Raw genomic sequence first — 18382 nt, 5'->3', positions numbered from 1 at the left:
GTTAGAATGAGCCCTATAGAATCCAGTTTTCTCCTACAATGATAGATTGTAGATTACACTATCACTTAAAAGATCGTAAAGTAGAGAATTAGGGGATAGGGCTCTATAATGGAGGAAGATCCAATATTTCAAGGTCCTCAGCCATGCTCTTACTGATAAAGGCAATATTCCCAGCTCACAACATATTGTTTCATATTTTACTGAGTTTGCAAGTCCTAATAATGACCTCAAAAGGGAAGCGTGAAATTTATCCAACCTCTTGAGGTCACCTGAAATCCACACTGGTGTGCCGTATAGAAGTTGGGCACAAAGTTTCATATCAATCACTTGGAATACAGCTGGGATGAATCTGTTTCCTACTGGAGAAAAAAAATAGGATTTTATATGGTGGGCTGTCACTTTGGCCTTAGCTATAGCAGCACATATATGTTCAGTTTTTGTTAACTGATTCTCATGAAAACTTACAGATTCTGGCTTCACACAATTAACTCAAGGCAGTGTCAATTTACTCTTGGAAGAAAGCCAAGGTCTGCTTGACCTAGAAGCTACTTACTCTGATTGGTTAACGACCAGCACTCAACTCTGTTATCTAGGAATGCTAGCACAGTTTGTGTTAGGTGGGTGTGTTAGGAGAAGAAGTGCTGTGTATGGTTAAGAGAGAGAGAGAAGGAAAGGATTTATTTTGCTTTGTTTTGTATGCAGAAACTCTGCTGGTTTTATTTTTCCTTTTAATAAATCCTGTAAATAGTTATTCTGAGTCTAGCTGACAAGTCATTTCCACCTCAACTAGCTTCTTCGCTGTGCAGGAAAACTCTGCTACGTTTGGGCTAAAGCCATTAGAGCTATGCCTGACACTTCAAAGTTCCAAGAATATATGTGTATTCCAATTCATATTATTTTTAAATGTGATTCCTTGATAATTGAAGTGCTTAACTTCCTGTATTAGATGTCCATTAATTATACAGCCTTTCTAACTGCTGTCCAGACCATGGAGAGAATAATTAGGTGCACTCTTCCCACTTGGATCAAATCTATGCTTCCAAGTGCCATAAGAAAGCTGCAGAGATAGCATAGGATAGTGCACACCCCAGAAATGATCTTTCACCTTCTTCCTTCTGGAAGAAGGTACAGGGTTATAATGACTAGCCGCCTGAGAAACAGCTTCTATCCAAATGTGGTTTTGATTTTAAATGCAGTGTAAGGAGTCCCTAGGGGAGTATATTGTATTTAAAAATGGGGTATCAGAGTTTTTAGGGGGCTAACCAGGCTGGGATAGCAGACTTGTTGGTTTTTGAATGTCTGATGTAGATTTTTTTCAATTTCGTTTTTCTGTATGGGACAATGACAATAGAGATAATTTTTTCATCTAATGAAGCTGAACATTGGAAGATTCAGGGCAGATACAATAATAGAACACACAGTGGTGGCCACCACCTTGGATGGCTTAAAAGACAATTAGACAGATTCATGGAGGAGAGGGCTATCGATGGCTGGAATACCAGTTGCTGGAAACTGCAGGAGCATAGACTGCACTTAAAGGTACGCTGGTGGCGCTGTGGGTTAAACCACAGAGCCTAGGACCTGCCGATCAGAAGGTCGGCGGTTCGAATCCCCGCGACGGGGTGAGCTCCCGTTACCCGGTCCCTCCTCCTGCCCACCTAGCAGCTCAAAAGCACATGAAAGTACAAGTAGATAAATAGGTACCGCTCTGGCGGGAAGGTAAACGGCATTTCCGTGCGCTGCTGCTCTGGTTCGCCAGAAGTGGCTTAGTCATGCTGGCCACATGTCCTGGAAGTTGTACTCGGCCGATAAAGCGAGATGAGCGCTGCAACCCCAGAGTTGACCATGACTGGACCTAATGGTCAGGGGTCCCTTTACCTTTACTTAGACTGCACTTACGCTCGAATCCTGCTCACAGGCATCTGTTTCGCCGTTGTGAAAACCAGATGCTGGACCGTTGGCCTGATCCAGCAGGCTCTCCTTACGATCTTATGTTCCTTTGTGTCTCAGATTCCCAGCCTGTGGTTCACGTCATTGCCTCCCGAAGCCAGGATTGGTCAGAACACGAGATTGCTGTGGACTCCAGCCCTACCATAATCTACCAGGACGTCTCCAGTGAATCCCAGTCTGCCACTTCGACAATTAAAGCGCTGTTGGAGCTCCAGCAGACAACAGGTGGGCGCTCTTGATTCCGGAGCGTCTGTGGTTCCCTTGCGTCAACTAACTTGCGTTTTTATTTCAGTGGCAGAAAAGGTCTTGGTCCTGTCTATGTGTGTTGCTCACCTCCTTTCCCTAGAGAGCCGGTGTGGCGTGGTGGTTAGATTGTCTGACTAGATTCTGAGGGACCAGGGTTCAAATCCCCACTCGGCCATGCAGCTCACTGAGTGACCTTGGGCCAGTCGCTACCTCTCAGCCTAACCTACCCCACAGGGTTGTTGTGGGGATTAAATGAGGAGAGCCGAGAACCACGTACAGGCAACTCCCCATTTACACGGAGGTTATGTACTGAGGCACCGCATGTTTAAGTGAAATTGCGTATATTTGGAACACTGTTGAAAAAGCCCAAAAGCAACACATTTGCTCCCTCCAAACCTCCTTGCTCAAGCTCCAACTCTCCACAGGCCTCAAGCGTCGGTGCAAAGGCTCCTGGGATTGCTTTTGCAAAGGCCTATGGGATTACTGGGACGCAGGTGGCACTGTGGGTTAAAGCCTCAGCGCCTAGGACTTGCCGATCGAAAGGTCGGCGGTTCGAATCCCTGCGGCGGGGTGCGCTCCCGCTGCTCGGTCCCAGCGCCTGGCAACCTAGCAGTTCGAAAGCACCTCCGGGTGCAAGTAGATAAATAGGGACCGCTTACCAGCGGGAAGGTAAACGGCGTTTCCGTGTGCGGCTCTGGCTCGCCAGATGCAGCTTTGTCACGCTGGCCACGTGACCCGGAAGTGTCTTCGGACAGCGCTGGCCCCTGGCCTCTTGAGTGAGATGGGCGCACAACCCCAGAGTCTGTCAAGACTGGCCCATACGGGCAGGGGTACCTTTACCTTTACCTTTATGGGATTACTAGATGCTGTTTTCGCACAATTTTTGCCCTTTTTGTGCTCTTTTAGGCCTGCTTTGCCCCTTTCGTGCCCCTTTGCAGCAATGTCTGTGTGTGCAGTTGCGCATGAAAATGGGGCGTAGCCTGTACATCTCCTTGAATGACAAAGTGGCAAAGATATGCAATAAACATGTGTCATTGGGGGCTTACGTGTTTTACTTAGTCTTGTGTCCAAAACAGAAAGCAACAACCGTGATCTCTGCTCTCCCCCCCCCCCTCCTTTATGCCTGAGTAGTGAAGGAGAAATTGGAATCCAAGCCAAGGCAGCCAACGATTGATCTGAGCCAAATGGCAGTTCCCATCCAGATGACCCAAGAGAAGCGACATTCTCCAGAAAGCCCCTCTATCGCCGTGGTGGAGTCAGAACTGGTTGCAGAATACATCACCACTGGTGAGTCACCTAGGAGACATGGGAGGGGGAGAAGGTCCTGGTGGGACTTCAAAATATATATATATATATTGCAAGCAGGGTGTGGAAAACTTCACAGACTTTTGGGACCTCCCAACTACCAGTTTATTGAGCATCCATCCTGATTTAGAAGGTGTGCTATCTCTAGCTTTCCTCTGCATTCCCATCACTTTCCTTACCGCAAAAAAAACAATCACTTGGGGAAGCAGGTTTGATGCAGTAGATCTCTGAATGAATGAGCAGGGCAGAGAGAGTAGATCAGGCACCCCCCAAACTCAGGCCTCCAGCTGTTTTGGGACTACAGTTCCCATCATCCCTGACCACTGGTCCTGTTAGCTAGGGATCATGGGAGTTGAAGTCCTAGCACATCAGGAGGGCCGAGTTTGGGGGTGCTTGGAGTAGATTGTCACTGAAATTGCTTGGAAATTGTCACTGAAATTAGCATGGAAATTGCTGCCACAGATTGTGGTTGTGGCACTTGGTTTGGAGGGGGGATTAGAGAAATCCTTGGAGGAAGAGAAGTTGCATCAATTGCTAGTAGCCATGATAGCTAAATGGAACTTCCATGTTTAGAGGCAACCTGCCTGAGAACGTGGGTGGCGCTGTGGGTTAAACCACAGAGCCTAGGACTTGCCGATCAGAAGGTCGGCGGTTCCAATCCCCGAGCTCCCGTTGCTCAGTCCCTGCTCCTGCCCACCTAGTAGTTTGAAAGCACGTCAAAGCGCAAGTAGATAAATAGGTACTGCTGCAGCGGGAAGGTAAACGGCGTTTCTGTGCGCTGCTATGGTTCGGCAGAAGCGGCTTAGTCCTGCTGGCCACATGACCCAGAAGCTGTATGCTGGCTCCCTTGGCCGGTAAAGCGAGATGAGCGTCGCAACCCCAGAGTCAGCCACGACTGGACCTAATGGTCAGGGGTCCCTTTACCTTGACCTTTTTACCTGGGGACAAACGGTGGAAAGAGGACTGTTGCTTTAATGCCCTGCTTGTGGGCTGGTTATCCACTTTGAGGCAGAGAATGAAGGTCTTCCTAGGCCTTGTGGTCTGATCAGCAGGGCTGCTGTTAAATTCCTTCTTTTGAGCGCTGACAGATCTTGGGCAGAAGAAAGTGCCAACTCTGGGAATTGGCTAGAGAGAATAGTTGGGGTGTAATTTGTACTACGGCTCCATCTTGGAGCCTGCAGCTGAACCATGTTCAGGAATGAGTGGAGCTTCTGAGTAAATGCAGAGTGCCTCTCTCACTACCCACACTTGATCCCCTCCAAGAAAAAGGGGGACAACCAACTCCCAGCTCCAGGATTTAGAAGTACTGTGAAGGTCTCTCCATTTCCCATCCCTTCTTCATGCCTAGCAGATCCTGTTTTTGCCTGGCTTTATGGATTGTATTTGGGAATGAGGCAGTCTCCAAGGTGTGTATCCGGGAAGGTTGTAGGTGGCTGCTTTTCTCAGCTGCTGTATGTCTCCCCTCTCGCCCACTCTCCCTCTCACACACACCCCTGCCCAAATAATGGAGCCTGTGGAATAGCTTGCCACAGATTCTTGTCAAACAGAACCATAGAATTGTAGAGTTGGGTGGGAGCCAAAGCGTCCTTGAGCCCAGCCCTCTGCAATGCAGAGCAGTTGATGTCTGCCTCCCTAACGCTCGAAAATTTCCTTGGCGGCTGTATAGCCTACCCTTCCTCTCCACTTCGTGGCTTGACTCCTGCAGAACGTGTGCTGAAGCTGGCATTGGATGTTAGATTAGATGTAAGTTAGTCTTCGTTCTGATCTCGCCGGCGCTCTGGTTGCATTTGAGGAACATTTTGCAACACGCTGGTTGCAGCACTCGCTCTGCATGCAGAAGGTCCCAGGTTTAAGCTCCAGCGTCTATAGGTAGGGCTGGGGAAGACTCCTGTCCTGGACAGATCACAATAAATAGTTGGTTTTGCTTTAGAGCAAGCGCTGGCTGGAGATGAGCAGAGCAAATCGCCTCTTCTCATATCTCTAACATCTTTGTCTATCTGCAGACTCAGGAAGACAGCACTGTATTCCTTCACATTCGGAAGAATACCTCCAAAGCCACATAGGTTAGATGTTTTATTTCTAAAAGACATTAACAAAATTTCTAGACTGTTCTGGAGGCCCTTGGGGTGACCTTACACAGCATGGAAGTGCTGGTGTGCATCAGCATTGGGATCCGTTATTTTATCTGGATCAGTACATTAGGTTTCCAATTTTTTATTTTAGAGGTGAAACTCGAAAAATTAGAATATCGTGGAAAAGTTCCTTTCTTTCACTAATTCAACTTCAAAGGTGAAACTCATATATGAGATAGACTCATGACATGCAAAGTGAGATATGTCAAGCCTTGATTTGTTCTACTGGTGAAACTCAAAAAATTAGAATATCGTGGGAAAGTTTCTTGATTTCTGTAATTCAACTTAAAAGGTGACACTCATATATGAGATAGACTCATGACATGCAAAGCGAGATACGCTAAGTCTTTCTTTGTTATCATTGTGATGATCATGGCGTACAGCTGATGAAAACCCCAAATTAACCATCTAAAAAAATTAGAATATTCAATGAAATCAGCAAAACAAGGATTGCAAATAGAGCAAGATTGGATCTCTGAGAAGTAGAAGCATATCTCGCTTTGCATGCCATGAGTCGATCTCATGTTAGTTTCACCTTTTAAGTTGAATTCCTGAAATCAAGAAACTTTTCCACGATATTCTAATTTTTCGAGTTTCACCTGTATTTTTTACATTGGAAAGCTTTGCTCAAATGCTTATAGATTAGCAGTTTGAAGTCTCCAGTTGATTGTATTGGCTGTTGGTTCTGACAGCTGCTACTGTCAACCACGGACACTTCATTTTAGCCTTTCTGTGGTAGCAGAGAGAACTAGAACGTTGCCGTGACTACTTGTTCCTCTGCACCATTGCAAAAAGCGAAGAAATGCCTGGCAAGGAGTGGGCAGATGTTGTTGAACTACAACTCCCATCACCCCTATCTAGCAAGGCCACAGCTCAGGGATGATGGGAGTTGTAGTCCAACAACATCTGGGGACCCACAGGTTGAGAACCGCTGCTCTAGGGTCTGGAAGGAAGCTTTCTGTCGGTGACTGTAGCAGTTGTCAGAATTGACAGCTTCCAATAGTCATCTGGAGGCTTCTGACCACATAGAGGCTTGTTCACAAGGCATCTATGTAAACTACGTAACTGGGGAAGAGGTGTGGAGATGGTCTGGATCTTAGCCTGGGCAAATTCCTAGGTAACTGTTGCTGGATATTGATTTCCCACACTTCCTTTGAAGATTTAGGACTGCCTTTTTCTCTCTCTCACTGGAGTGTGCCAACAAATTACTTGTTGGTTGTTGTTGTTTTTTAAAGCATAACATTGCTGGGCCTTTGCCTACTCACAATGATTAATCAGGATTCCTTTGAGTTTCTTGGTGTACAGAATTTTCTGCGAGGGCAGAGTTATTTAAAGCAATTACTCAAGAGGGAGTTTCACTTGTGCCATTGCTGTGATACAGAAGATGATAGAAAAGACCCAAAACATGGCACCTTTAACCAGGATGAGTCCACAGGGTTCCTGGTAGGCATCTGGTTGGCCACTGTGAGAACAGGATGCTCAGCTAGTTTGACCTTTGACCTGACCCAGCTGCCAGGCTTTTCTTAACATTGTGTTATCCATTGTGTTACTAGTGCGTAGGCTTTTGGAAGACCCCTTGCATGTTCACTTGAACTGCAAAGTACGGGGAAACGAGACATTCTGACGGGGACTTGGTTTTCCTGAGCCTTCAAAAGCCTCCACCTGTTTTGGGGATAGTGGTGGAAAACCAGCTTGCAACCTTTCTATTAAGCTCCACTGTGACTCAAAAGACTCAGCAGGAGGAGACTTGGAATCCCAGGGCAGGGAGCGGATTTGGCCCCATTCCACCCACCCTTTGCTTTTCTCCATAGGAATGAACAAATGGCCAAGAACAATTGGCCATAAGAACATAAGAAGAGCCTGCTGGATCAGGCCAATGACCCAAGTAGTGCCACACTCTGCTCTTACAGTGGCCAACCAGATGCTCGTTATGGGAAACGCGCAAGCAGGATTCAAACGCAAGTGCCCCCTCTCCCCTTCTGTGGTTTCCAGCAACTGGCATTCAGAAGCATCCCTGCCTCCCGGCCGTGGTGGCAGAGCAATAACCATCATGGCTAGTAGCTGTCGACAACCCTCTTTTCCATTTATAGTGGGTGAAGTTAAAGCTCCGCAGGTGGGGTCAACAATGCATCAAGGACAGTCTCTGCTCTTTCCCCCGGAAACTTGCTGACGGAGATCCCGTGTGTGTGTGTGTGTGTGTCTGTGCACGTAGGAGAAAGGTGCAGGCCGGGATCCTTGCAGTGTACAACCCCACTCTGTGCTGTACTCCTTGGCATTCTTAAGCAAGTTTTGGAACATGGTGGTCACTTAGAAGTGGTGCTCTCTGTTCCTTTCCTCCCCACCCACTCCTCCCAGATCTACACTGTCACTTTAGGTGACATTCCCCACCTTCCTGTAGCTGTACATCAGACTTCACCAGCCCTAGGGCTGTGGGGAGTTGTAGTTCAAAGCACTCAGAGGCAAAGGCTGATCCACGCCCCTTTGACCCCAGCATGTAAGACTAGCACTGCTGCTGAACACACTTACTTTAAATCTCACCAGTTTTTCCATGGCTTCATGAGAATTCCAGTGGAGCAGGCAGCTTTGTGACGCACCCTGAGAGGCTACCGTTGATCTTTTTCTTCCTTCCTTCCTTCCTGTCCTTCCTTCCCTTTCTCACTTCCAGTTAGCCACCGGTCCCAGCCTCACCAGCAGTCCTCCCAGCCCCAGCGGACTCTGCTGCAGCACGTGGCCCAGTCCCAGACAGCAACGCAAACGTCGGTCGTGGTGAAATCCATCCCAGCCTCCTCCACGGGCGCCATCACCCACATCATGCAGCAGGTCAGTAACTGTCTCTCCAACGCAGCCCTTTTTCGATCCAGAGAGGTTCTTGTGATTGGGCCTCTGGTATCTAGCTGTGTTTCCCCTCTTGAGGGGTTGATGCTAGAGATTTGGAAACTCCCTCCCCGGAGAAGCTAATACAGTACCTTGGTTGTCAAATGCCTTGGTACTCAAACAACTTGGAATCCAAACACTGCAAACCCGGAAATAAGTGTACCGGTTTGCAAACTTTTTTTTGGAAGCCAAATGTGCTCCATTTTGAGCGTTATGCATCCAATTTGAGTGCCACACTTCCGTTTTGAGTGTTACGCTGAGGCCTGTCTGGTTTTGCTATTTATTTTGCTTTTTTGTGGCTCTTTTTGTTTTGTTTTTGTGACTGTGTGGAACTCAGTTCAGCTACTGATTGATTGATTGTGCGACGACAGTACATTGTTTATCGCTTTCATTTTATGGGTCAATGGTCTCATTAGATAGTAAAATTCATGTTAAAATGCTGTTTTAGGGGTTGTTTTTAAAAGTCTGGAATGGATTAATCCTTTTTGCATTACTTTCTATGGGAAAGCGCGCCTTGGTTTTGGAACACTTTGGTTTTGGAACGGACTTCCGGACCAGATTAAGTTTGAGAAGGAAGTTACCACTATAATAATAATAATACCCCTTACATGCACATTTAAAAGACCACAGATTTTTCAAAGGAATGTTTTTGCCTGGCACCTAGGGGTACAGTATGTAAGGACGGCACCAGGCAGACATCCCTGGGGAGAGCATTCCACAGACAGGGAGCCAGCTCAGAAAAGATCCATTCTCGTGTTGCCACCCTCCAGACATCTCATGGAGGAGGCACGTGAAGAAGGACCTCAGTGTCAGGAGTTCATCCTACACTTGAGTAGGACCCTGGCAGAGACACATGCCCGACTGGCATGTTCCCTCCCTACTGGTTGATCGTTCGGGAGCTTCAAAAGCTTTTTTCTGCCCGAACATCGCAGTGACCGATGCCAACAGACATCAGCACACTTAGGGATCTGCAGAGTCTTCGCAGCTTGCGTAACAGACCTCAGCAACTCAGCATTTTGGCTAATCTACTTTATTTACACATAAACACACACGGAACACTGCAACATGGCTCCCTCTCTCTCTAGCATCAGACAGCAAAGAGAAAAAGGACAATAGTCCCACTTCACGGAACACAATAACGCAAACATCCTGTCTCCGTCACTTCCCACTCTGTGAAGTCAAAACATACACCATCATGTGAAAGACAACAATCCCATGACTGCAGTCATAGTTCAGGAATTCTAACACTCAGATCATAATTGCAGGGTCCAGGCTAGTTCATAAGGGGAGTGGTATCCCGTAAGAATGCATTGAACGCTGACGCCTTTTTGCTCCCTCTCCTCAAGGCCCTGAGCAGCCACACGGCCTTCACCAAGCACAGCGAGCAGCTGGGGACAGAGGAAGGGGAGGTCGAGGAGATGGACACCTTGGACCCCCAGACGGGCCTCTTCTACCGCTCGGCGCTGGTGCAGGCACAGAAGCAGCAGAAGCTGAGCCAGCCGCCCCAGCTGGAGCAGACACAACTTCAGGTCAAGACCCTCCAGTGCTTCCAGGCCAAACAGAAGCAGACCATCCACCTTCAGGCGGAACAGCTGCCCCACAAGCTGCCCCAGATGCCCCAGCTCTCCATCCGGCACCAGAAGCTCGCCCCGCTGCCGCAGGAGCTGGCTCAGCCCAAGCTGGATGCCCCGCAGGCGGCAGCACCACCCCCTCCTCCTCCCCACCACCCCATAGCCCGCGAGAGGCAGCTGCCCACCTTGGTGGCCCAGCCCCAGCAGACGGTGGTCCAGGTCCTGGCCGTCAAGACCACCCAGCAGCTGCCTAAACTGCAGCAGGCGCCCACCGCCCAAAAGATCTACGTCCAGCCCCAGCCGCCCCAGGGACAGATGCAGCTTTCCACCCCTCCCGAGAAGCAGCCGGCAAGCCAGGTAAAGCACTCAGGGCACTGGGGGTGCTGCGAGGGGTGGGGGGGGGGGAGAATTCCACTTGCCTTGAGGGCCCCATGGAAGCTGCCATGTCGAACAGTGGAAAAAAAGACAGTCACGTAACCAAGAAATTACACAAAGCAAAAAAAAATTACCACGAAAATCCCTGAAACGAGAAGTACCGTATTTTTCGCTCTATAAGTCGCACCAGCCCACAAGATGCACCTAGTTATTGGAGGAGGAAAACAAGAAGAAAAAATATTCTGAATCTCAGAAGCCAGAACAGCAAGAGGGATCGCTGCGCAGTGAAAGCAGCAATCCCTCTTGCTGTTCTGGCTTCTGGGATAGCTGTGCAGCCTTGCATTCGCTCCATAAGACGCACACACATTTCCCCTTACTTTTAAGGAGGGGAAAAGTGAGTCTTATAGAGCAAAAAAATACGGTAATCGACTATAGAATAACAAAAAAAAATAAAAAAATAGACTAGAATTAAACAAAGACTTTATGAGATGCCGGCTACAAAACTCGTTTGACTGAACTAATCTGTTTCCTCAGAAGGAAATAAAGAAATTATAAGATTTTAAGTGAGATCAAACAGGCTCAAGAGCAGGGCTGAAAATGCTTCCTCGAGTTTACAAAAAAGGTATAAAAACCTCAATGACAAGTTTTAAACATAGCCCTATTTAAGAGAATCCAGCAGTAGTGATAAGAAATTGAGGTTTTAAAGTTTCAAACAAACTCAAAAAGCAGGGCAGAAACTCAAAAAAGTTTTAAACATGAACCTTATTTAAGAGAACCAAGCAGTAGTAATAAGAAATTGAGTTTGTTTCTTTATTTCCTTCTGAGGAAACTGATTAGTTCAGTGAAACGAGTTTTGTAGCCGGCATCTCGTAAAGTCTTTGTTTAATTCTAGTTTTGTTTTTTTTAAAAATTTTGCTATTCTATAGTCAATTACTTCTTGTTTCAGGGATTTTCACGGTAATTTCTTTTGTGTAATGCCATGTTGAAAAGAGCAGCCACCGTTTCCTCCTGTCGATGGATACCACTTGGTAGCACTCCTATGATTTGCCTGTGAGGAGGTTGAGGTTTTGGCGAGGACAGAGCTAAGGGGGCAGAGAATCAATGGCAAATATATAGGGCCTTTGAGGCTTTCCATGCTTGTGCTCCCGTTCCCAAGCGCCCTTCCTTCTGCTCTTACAATTTTTATTACAATACAGTCGCATCTTTCGCAGGGGGTTGGGTCCAAGGGTTCCAACTAAACCCCAAAACCGCCTGAACTCAGACCCTTAGAGCCGTCTCATGTCTGGCAACTTGGGGCAGGTGGGAGACAGAGAGTGTGCCCAGCACTGTCAGAGCCCACGCCTTTCAAGCAGGTCTTGCCCTCCAAGCAAAGCAGAGAGGCTAAACGCTCTTTTCGTTCCATGCAAACCCAGGGCAAAAAGAGCTTTTAAGCTCTCCGCCTTGCTTCGGATATCCGCCATCTTCAAATAGCTAAAGGGTTGTCACATGGAAGAGAGAACCAGCTTGTTTTCTCCTGCTCTGGACGTTAGGACTCGAACCAATGGCTTCATGTTACAAGAAAGGAGATTCCGACTAAACATCAGAAAGAACTGCTCTAACAGTTAGAGCTGTTAGACAGTGGAACGGTTTCTCTTGGGAGGTTGTGGACTCTCCTTGCAGGTTTTTAAGCAAAGGTTAGATGGCCAGCTGCCATAGATGCTTTAGCTGAGATTCCTGCATTGCAGGGGGTTGGACTAGATGACCCTCGGGGTCCCTTCCAACTCTACGATTCTATGCTTGGGGGGCAAGGCCTATTCGGTGTGCCCACTCTGGAATGCTGGCAATAATAATAATAATAATAATATTTTCTTTATATCCCGCCCTCCCCAGCCGAAGCTGGGCTCAGAGCGGCTAACAACAATAAAAGTAACACAGCGATGCTCATTTGAGATCTTGCCGGATCTCAGATAGCTTTACGGGACATTGAGAGCCTCCCATAATCCATGCTCCAAGAGGGTTTTGCCCTCCCTCCACCTCAATAGCAAGGCGGAAAGCTTCACATCTCTTTCTGTGCCAGGGAAGCCCAAAGGAACTTTTAAATGCTCCACCTTGCTTGGATTTAAGTTGCACGGTTTCAACCAGCCCGGCTTCAGTGGTAGAAATTGTGCAAGTTAAGTGCACATAAGTTGCAATCGTTCTGTATGTATGATGACTTCTCTCCTCCAAGGAGCACAAGGTAGATTTATTGGTTCTCCTTGTCCCCATTTTATCCTCGCTACAGCCCTGTGAGGTAGCATAGGAAGAACATAGAAAGCTGTCTTATATGCAGTCAGACCGTGGGTCTTCCTAGCTCAGCATTGACAGACATGACTTGACAGAGGCTCTCCGTGGTTTCAGAGGTATCTCTGAGCCCTACCTGGGAATGCTGCTACCTGGGGATTTAAATTGGGAGCTTTGGCATGCAAGGCAGCTGATCTGAGCAGTGACCCTTAGGCTGAAGGAGTGTCTGGCTCCAAGGCCACCCATTTAGCTTCATAGTTTCGCTTTGATTGAGCTCACATTTAAGCTATGCTGTGCCAGGATTGTATTTTTTGAAAGTCAGAGCTGGGTGCAAGGAAGGAGCGGCCCCTCTCTGTGCTAGGAAGAGAAGCCCCGCCAGGCTAGTGATTTCTATTAGTTTCAGAGGCTTTCTAAAGACAGATCTTTTGCAACTGCCATTGCATGGACCGATTTCCTGATTTTATTTCATTTTCACTTTTGTTTTGTTCTTCTTTTTAGGTATAAAGTTATTGATTTCTGTCCCCGTAATACCTTTTTTTGTTAATTTCTGTGGAACGTAAAGACGAAGGCCCGGCGGCACTCTAAGGACCTCCATTGTACGTCTTCCTTTGTCGTTTTACATCACCCTCAGCTTAGTAAAAACTGCTTTCTTTGAGAAGAGCAAACTTCCTTTTCCTTGGGGAAGGGTGCAAAACCACGAAGGGGAAACCAAGGAAAAATGAATCAGCAGACAAAAACATGTATCGATTGCCATAGACGCTTAGGGGCAAAAAGTCACTCCTCTCTTTTTAAAACTGGCTCTCTGAGCCTTTTGAGGTGGGGGCAGGGGTGGAATTGAGCAGGGAAATGCTTTGGGGGGTGTAAATCCCAAAGGAATACGGGACTTCAGGTTGTAGATGCCTAAGCAAGGCACCTCGCAGTCTGAAAGCCTCTCCTGCCTCTTAACTTATTATCCCCCTTACGTTTCTATGGATTATTCTGTCTCACAACACTTTTGACTTTCAAAATCACGCCCCCGTTGCTGGTGTCTGTCATTTAGGTTTAAGTAGCGCCATCCATGCAGCCAACCTGCCTGTAACGTGCATAAAACCCCTTTTAATTCCCAGGTGCACCAGCCCATCATAACCCAAGGATCCTCTGTTACAAAGATAACCTTTGAAGGCCACCAGCCGCCCACCGTCTCCAAGGTGACCAGCATCAGCGCGGTGCCCAAGCTGGCGCCGCCCCTTCCGAACCTCTTTCCCGCCCAGGTGTCCGCAAAGACAGCGGTGGCGGACATTTTGAAAATGTCCATGATGGAAGCCCAGATCGACACCAGCGTGGACCGCGTGGCGGCGGACCCGCCAAACAGCAAGGCCTCCCCCGCTGCTGGTGGGCCGCCCGGCGAAGCGGAATCTGTGCCCGCCTCGGTGCTGAGAGTGGCCACGGTCGGGATGGCAGCGTCGGTCCTCCAGCAGACCAAGCGCCTGGACTCTGCCTCGAGCCCCCCTGCTGTCAGGCTGCCCTTGCCAGAGAGGAAGCAGGGCACCCCGGCTGCCGGCAACCACTTCATTCGCATCCAGAACATCGCCCCAAAGAAAGTGGAGGAGATTCCTGCGGAGATCTTGATCCAGGTAAACTGGGGGGAGAGAAAAGATAAAATTTAAGGAACCGCAGAAAGAGGAGGAAGGAAGACACATTTTAAAATGTCAGAATGATTGTAAAATCAGTGGAATGTATACAGTGGTGCCTCGGGTTACATACGCTTCAGGTTACAGACTCCGCTAACCCAGAAATAGTACCTCGGGTTAAGAACTTTGCTTCAGGATGAGAACAGAAATCGTGCTCCAGCGGCGTGGCGGCAGCAGGAGGCCCCATTAGCTAAAGTGGTGCTTCAGGTTAAGAACAGTTTCAGGGTAAGAACGGACCTCCGGAACGAATTAAGTACTTAACCCGAGGTATCACTGTACAGTAGTACCTCAGGTTACAAACGATTCAGGTTACAAACTGCTAACCTGGAAGAGTTATCTCGAGTTGAGAACTTTGCCCCAGGAGGGGAACGGAAATCGTGTGCCAGCGGCAGCAAAAGGCCCCATTAGGGAAATCACACCTCTAGTTAAGAACAGTTTCAGGTTAAGAACGGACCTCCGGAACGAATTAAGTTCATAACTAGAGGTACCACTGTGTACCTGAGAAGTATAATTTTTTAAAAAAAGTAAAAAAGAAAGCTGTCACAAAAAGTGCCTTTAAGCTCTCTTTGTCTTGCTCCCCTTTAGCTTTGCTATGTTTTTAATTTTTAATTTTTATTAAAGGTTTTCTTGTTTTACAGAAGTATGTAATGTCTCTCCTATTTTTTCCATGTAACATTTTTACAAATCAGTTTCACTTGTTGAGACATTAGGAAGAAAAGGGGTGGGGGGGGGAAGATGGGTGAGGATGGGGTTGGGTGGCGATGTTTCTATTTTGCTTAATGTATGTAGGGTTTGGTGTCAGCGTTCCTCTTGCAGGTTCTCTGCTGTTCATTTGTGTTCCTTTGGTGGTGAGAGAGGTTGGGGTTAGCCTAGGGTGTGGTTGGTTGTTTGTGATTGGCTGTGGTGGTTATTGTTTTCATGTGTGAGTGGGGTGGGTGGGTGTTTTGGATCAGGTTAGCCATATTGATTTGTATGCTGTTGGTGGATTATTGTCATTGTCTTGTTGGGCTGTGTATGTGATAAAGGGGAGCCATACCGGGGTAAAGGCGTCTTCTTCTGTTTGTCCCCATGTCAGTTTCAGTTTATTGGTTAACTTTTCTAGTAGGGCTGTTTCCCAGACTATTTGGTACCATTGGTCCATGCTTACTCCTGACAGGTCTCTCCAGTGTCTGGTTATGGTGTTTCTGGCTGCTGAAAGTAGGTGGGTTATGAGTTATTTGTGGTGTGAATGGGCATTGTTCTCTTTGAAGATGTTTAGTAAGGCCAATTCTGGGGTGATGTCTAATACTTGCTTAGTTGGTGCATGCTCTGGTTATCTCCCGCTTGGACTACTGCAATGCGCTCTACGTGGGGCTACCTTTGAAGGTGACCCGGAAACTACAACTAATCCAGAACGCGGCAGCCAGACTGGTGAGTGGGAGCGGCCGCTGAGACCATATAACACCGGTCTTAAAAGACCTACATTGGCTCCCAGTACGTTTCTGAGCACAATTGAAAGTGTTGGTGCTGACCTTTAAAGCCCTAAACAGCCTCGGTCCAGTATATCTGAAGGAGCGTCTCCACCCCCATCGTTCTACCCGGACACTGAGGTCCAGCACCGAGGGCCTTCTGGCGGTTCCCTCCCTGAGAGAAGCCAAGTTATAGGGAACCAGGCAGAGGGCCTTCTTGGTAGTGGCGCCCTCCCTGTGGAATGCCCTCCCACCAGATGTCAAAGAGAACAACACCTACCAGACTTTTAGAAGACGTCTGAAGGCAGCCCTGTTAGGGAAGCTTTTAATGTTTGATGTATTACTGTATTTTAATATTTTGTTGGAAGCCGCCCAGCCAGATGGGCGGGGTATAAATAATAAATTATTATTATTATTATTATTATTATTATTATTATTATTATTATTATTATTATTTTACATATTTCTCGTATGGCTGTTAATGCACAGTTTCCCTTCTCCTTTTCCAGACGATCCCTCAGTTTTCCGTGGCCTGCCATTCCACCTCCAATGTGGTTGTGGAGCCCAGCGGCCTACTCGAACTCAACAACTTCACCAGCCAGCGCCTCGATGAGGAGGAGACCGCAATGGAACAGGACCTCGACAGCGGCAACGAGGACGGGACCGAGCCCAGCCCAATGCAGAGCTCCGAACACTCGTAGCGTGCCTGGGATGCCGGCGTGCACTTTAAAAGGATGACGGTCCCTGGAAGGCGAAGCAAAGACTCGGCTGCTGGTGTCGAAGACTCCCTTGTAGTATTCTCCAGAAGCACTTTTGGGGGGGCTCGCCAAGCATCGGGGCGCTGGCGGAGAACAGCGGTGGTCGCGAAACGATTTTGGAGGTAGATGGTGTTGCCGCGCCGGTTTAGCCGTACGACAGTGGGAATGTAATTTTTTTTTTCAAGCAAAGAAGACAAACACTCGGCGGTTTTTATTTCTTAAAGGTGTCACCGAAGTTTTCGTTTGCTACGACGTTCTGGACTGGCTGCTAAAAACATTCTTAGTTGAAAACAGCAGCAGCGCTCTCCGTTTGTAGTTGAATGAAACTCCCATCGCAAGATGTTTGTAATTTTTTTTTATTTTTTAAAAACGTAGCATGCCTAGGTCCTTTGGTGCTGGGAAAGCACTTAAGAAATTTTGTCTGGTGTGTGTTGTGGCTTCCCTGCACTGATGTGCCATTTTATTTTCAAGTAAGCTTATGAAGATCGGCCACTTCTAAACACAAAGCAGTATTGTCCAGGAACACTCAGGATCACAGGGAAAACACGCTGCGAGGAGATCCTCTTGCTGGATCAGACACAAAGAAATCACATTTCTTCCGGGCATAGATGAGATTGTCCCACATTTAAAGTTATTTTTATTTATTCAAAATAGGAAAACCTGAAGAGAGAATTCCAGCTTCACGCTCCTTGGTCCTGTTAAACAGGCCCAACAACCTCAATACTTTCTTTTCTTTTTTGTAAAGAGAAACGGTTTGATCTTTAAGCTGCAGGGTGGGAGAAATACGTCTCAAAAACAGAACAAAGGGCATTGATAATCCGGGAGAGGAACTGTGTTGTGGGTTGTGACATTCAGACATTTCTTTTGCTCTTATGTGCTTTTTTTCTTTTTAAAAAAGAGGAAATTTAATTATGACTGTTAAGAGACTTTACAAAGAAAGAAAAAACACCTTAAAATTACTGACCTTCTGTTGTTTCCGAGATGATCCTTTTCCAAGCCTTACCATTTTTGTTTGCACAACAAATAATACAATTTTTTTAAAGGTGTGTGTGTTGCGTCGACTGAATCAACCGTAGTAAAAAGTAAGAAACGGTCTGTACAACTTAGTAATGAAGACGTTGCTTTTTTTAAGAAAAAGAAAAAGAAAAGAAAGAACTGTATATAGGAACTGGTTTTTTAACGTGATGATTTTTTTTTTGTATAGATTTCATTATAAATAAGCATTTTTGATGTATCCTGTATATACATATCAGTTGAACTGCCCTGTTTTTTTTTTGGTGCTGAAATACTACTTCAAGTAGATATCCTCTGAAGGCTCTAATACAACTTGTGTCAAATATTTTCTAAATGGTGATTTTAGTGTTTTGTAATTAAATGCCCGCTTGAGAGAACACTCCGGGAAGTGAAGTATGATAACCGAAAACGCTCTGTTGTCCATTTAAGCATCTTGTATCTGTGTGTATTGCTTGGCCCTCCCCTCCAGGTGGCACTGTTGACCATTCCTTGTTAACATCTCTATAAAAAGTCAACCACGCTCTCCCCTGTTGCGATAATCCTCCTTATTGCTCTAGGACAGGGGAAGAACACAGAGGGAGAGGGCTGTTGATGTCTGCTAGGCATGATGTCTGCATCCACATCCGCTGGAAACCACAGGAGGGGAGAGGGCTCGTGTTTGAACCGTGCTTGTGACATTCCCCCCAGTCATCTGGTTGGCCGCTGTGAGAACAGGATTCTGGAACAGATGGGACATTTGCCTGATCCTGCGGGGCTCTTCTCATGTTCTTCTGCAGGGGC

The 18382-nt window shown here is 47.1% G+C and overlaps 1 protein-coding gene across 15 annotated transcripts in view; it reads left to right on the top strand.

Moving 5' to 3' along the window:
- Positions 1 to 18125, top strand: part of EMSY (EMSY transcriptional repressor, BRCA2 interacting) — a 45982-nt gene extending 27857 nt beyond the window's left edge. For 3 of the 15 annotated variants that reach the window (XM_083736045.1, XM_083736042.1, XM_083736044.1), the window contains 8 exons: positions 2011 to 2175; positions 3328 to 3483; positions 5505 to 5564; positions 7445 to 7591; positions 8299 to 8453; positions 9854 to 10435; positions 13819 to 14325; positions 16340 to 18125. In XM_083736045.1, coding sequence (XP_083592171.1) covers positions 2011 to 2175; positions 3328 to 3483; positions 5505 to 5564; positions 7445 to 7591; positions 8299 to 8453; positions 9854 to 10435; positions 13819 to 14325; positions 16340 to 16531 — 1964 coding nt within the window. In that variant the 3' untranslated portion in view covers positions 16532 to 18125. Of the gene's footprint in view, positions 1 to 2010; positions 2176 to 3327; positions 3484 to 5504; positions 5565 to 7444; positions 7592 to 8298; positions 8454 to 9853; positions 10436 to 13210; positions 13309 to 13818; positions 14326 to 16339 lie in introns of all 15 variants that reach the window. The other 12 variants (XM_083736050.1, XM_083736049.1, XM_083736051.1 and 9 more) reach the window with 6 other exon arrangements.
- Positions 18126 to 18382: the final 257 nt, after the last annotated feature.

This window comes from Podarcis gaigeae (assembly GCF_964106915.1).
Source record: "Podarcis gaigeae genome assembly, chromosome: 4".
NCBI classification, from domain to species: Eukaryota; Metazoa; Chordata; class Lepidosauria; order Squamata; family Lacertidae; genus Podarcis; species Podarcis gaigeae.
The sequence above is the reverse complement of the archived record's forward strand: the minus strand, read 5'-3'. Positions and strand labels throughout refer to the sequence as shown.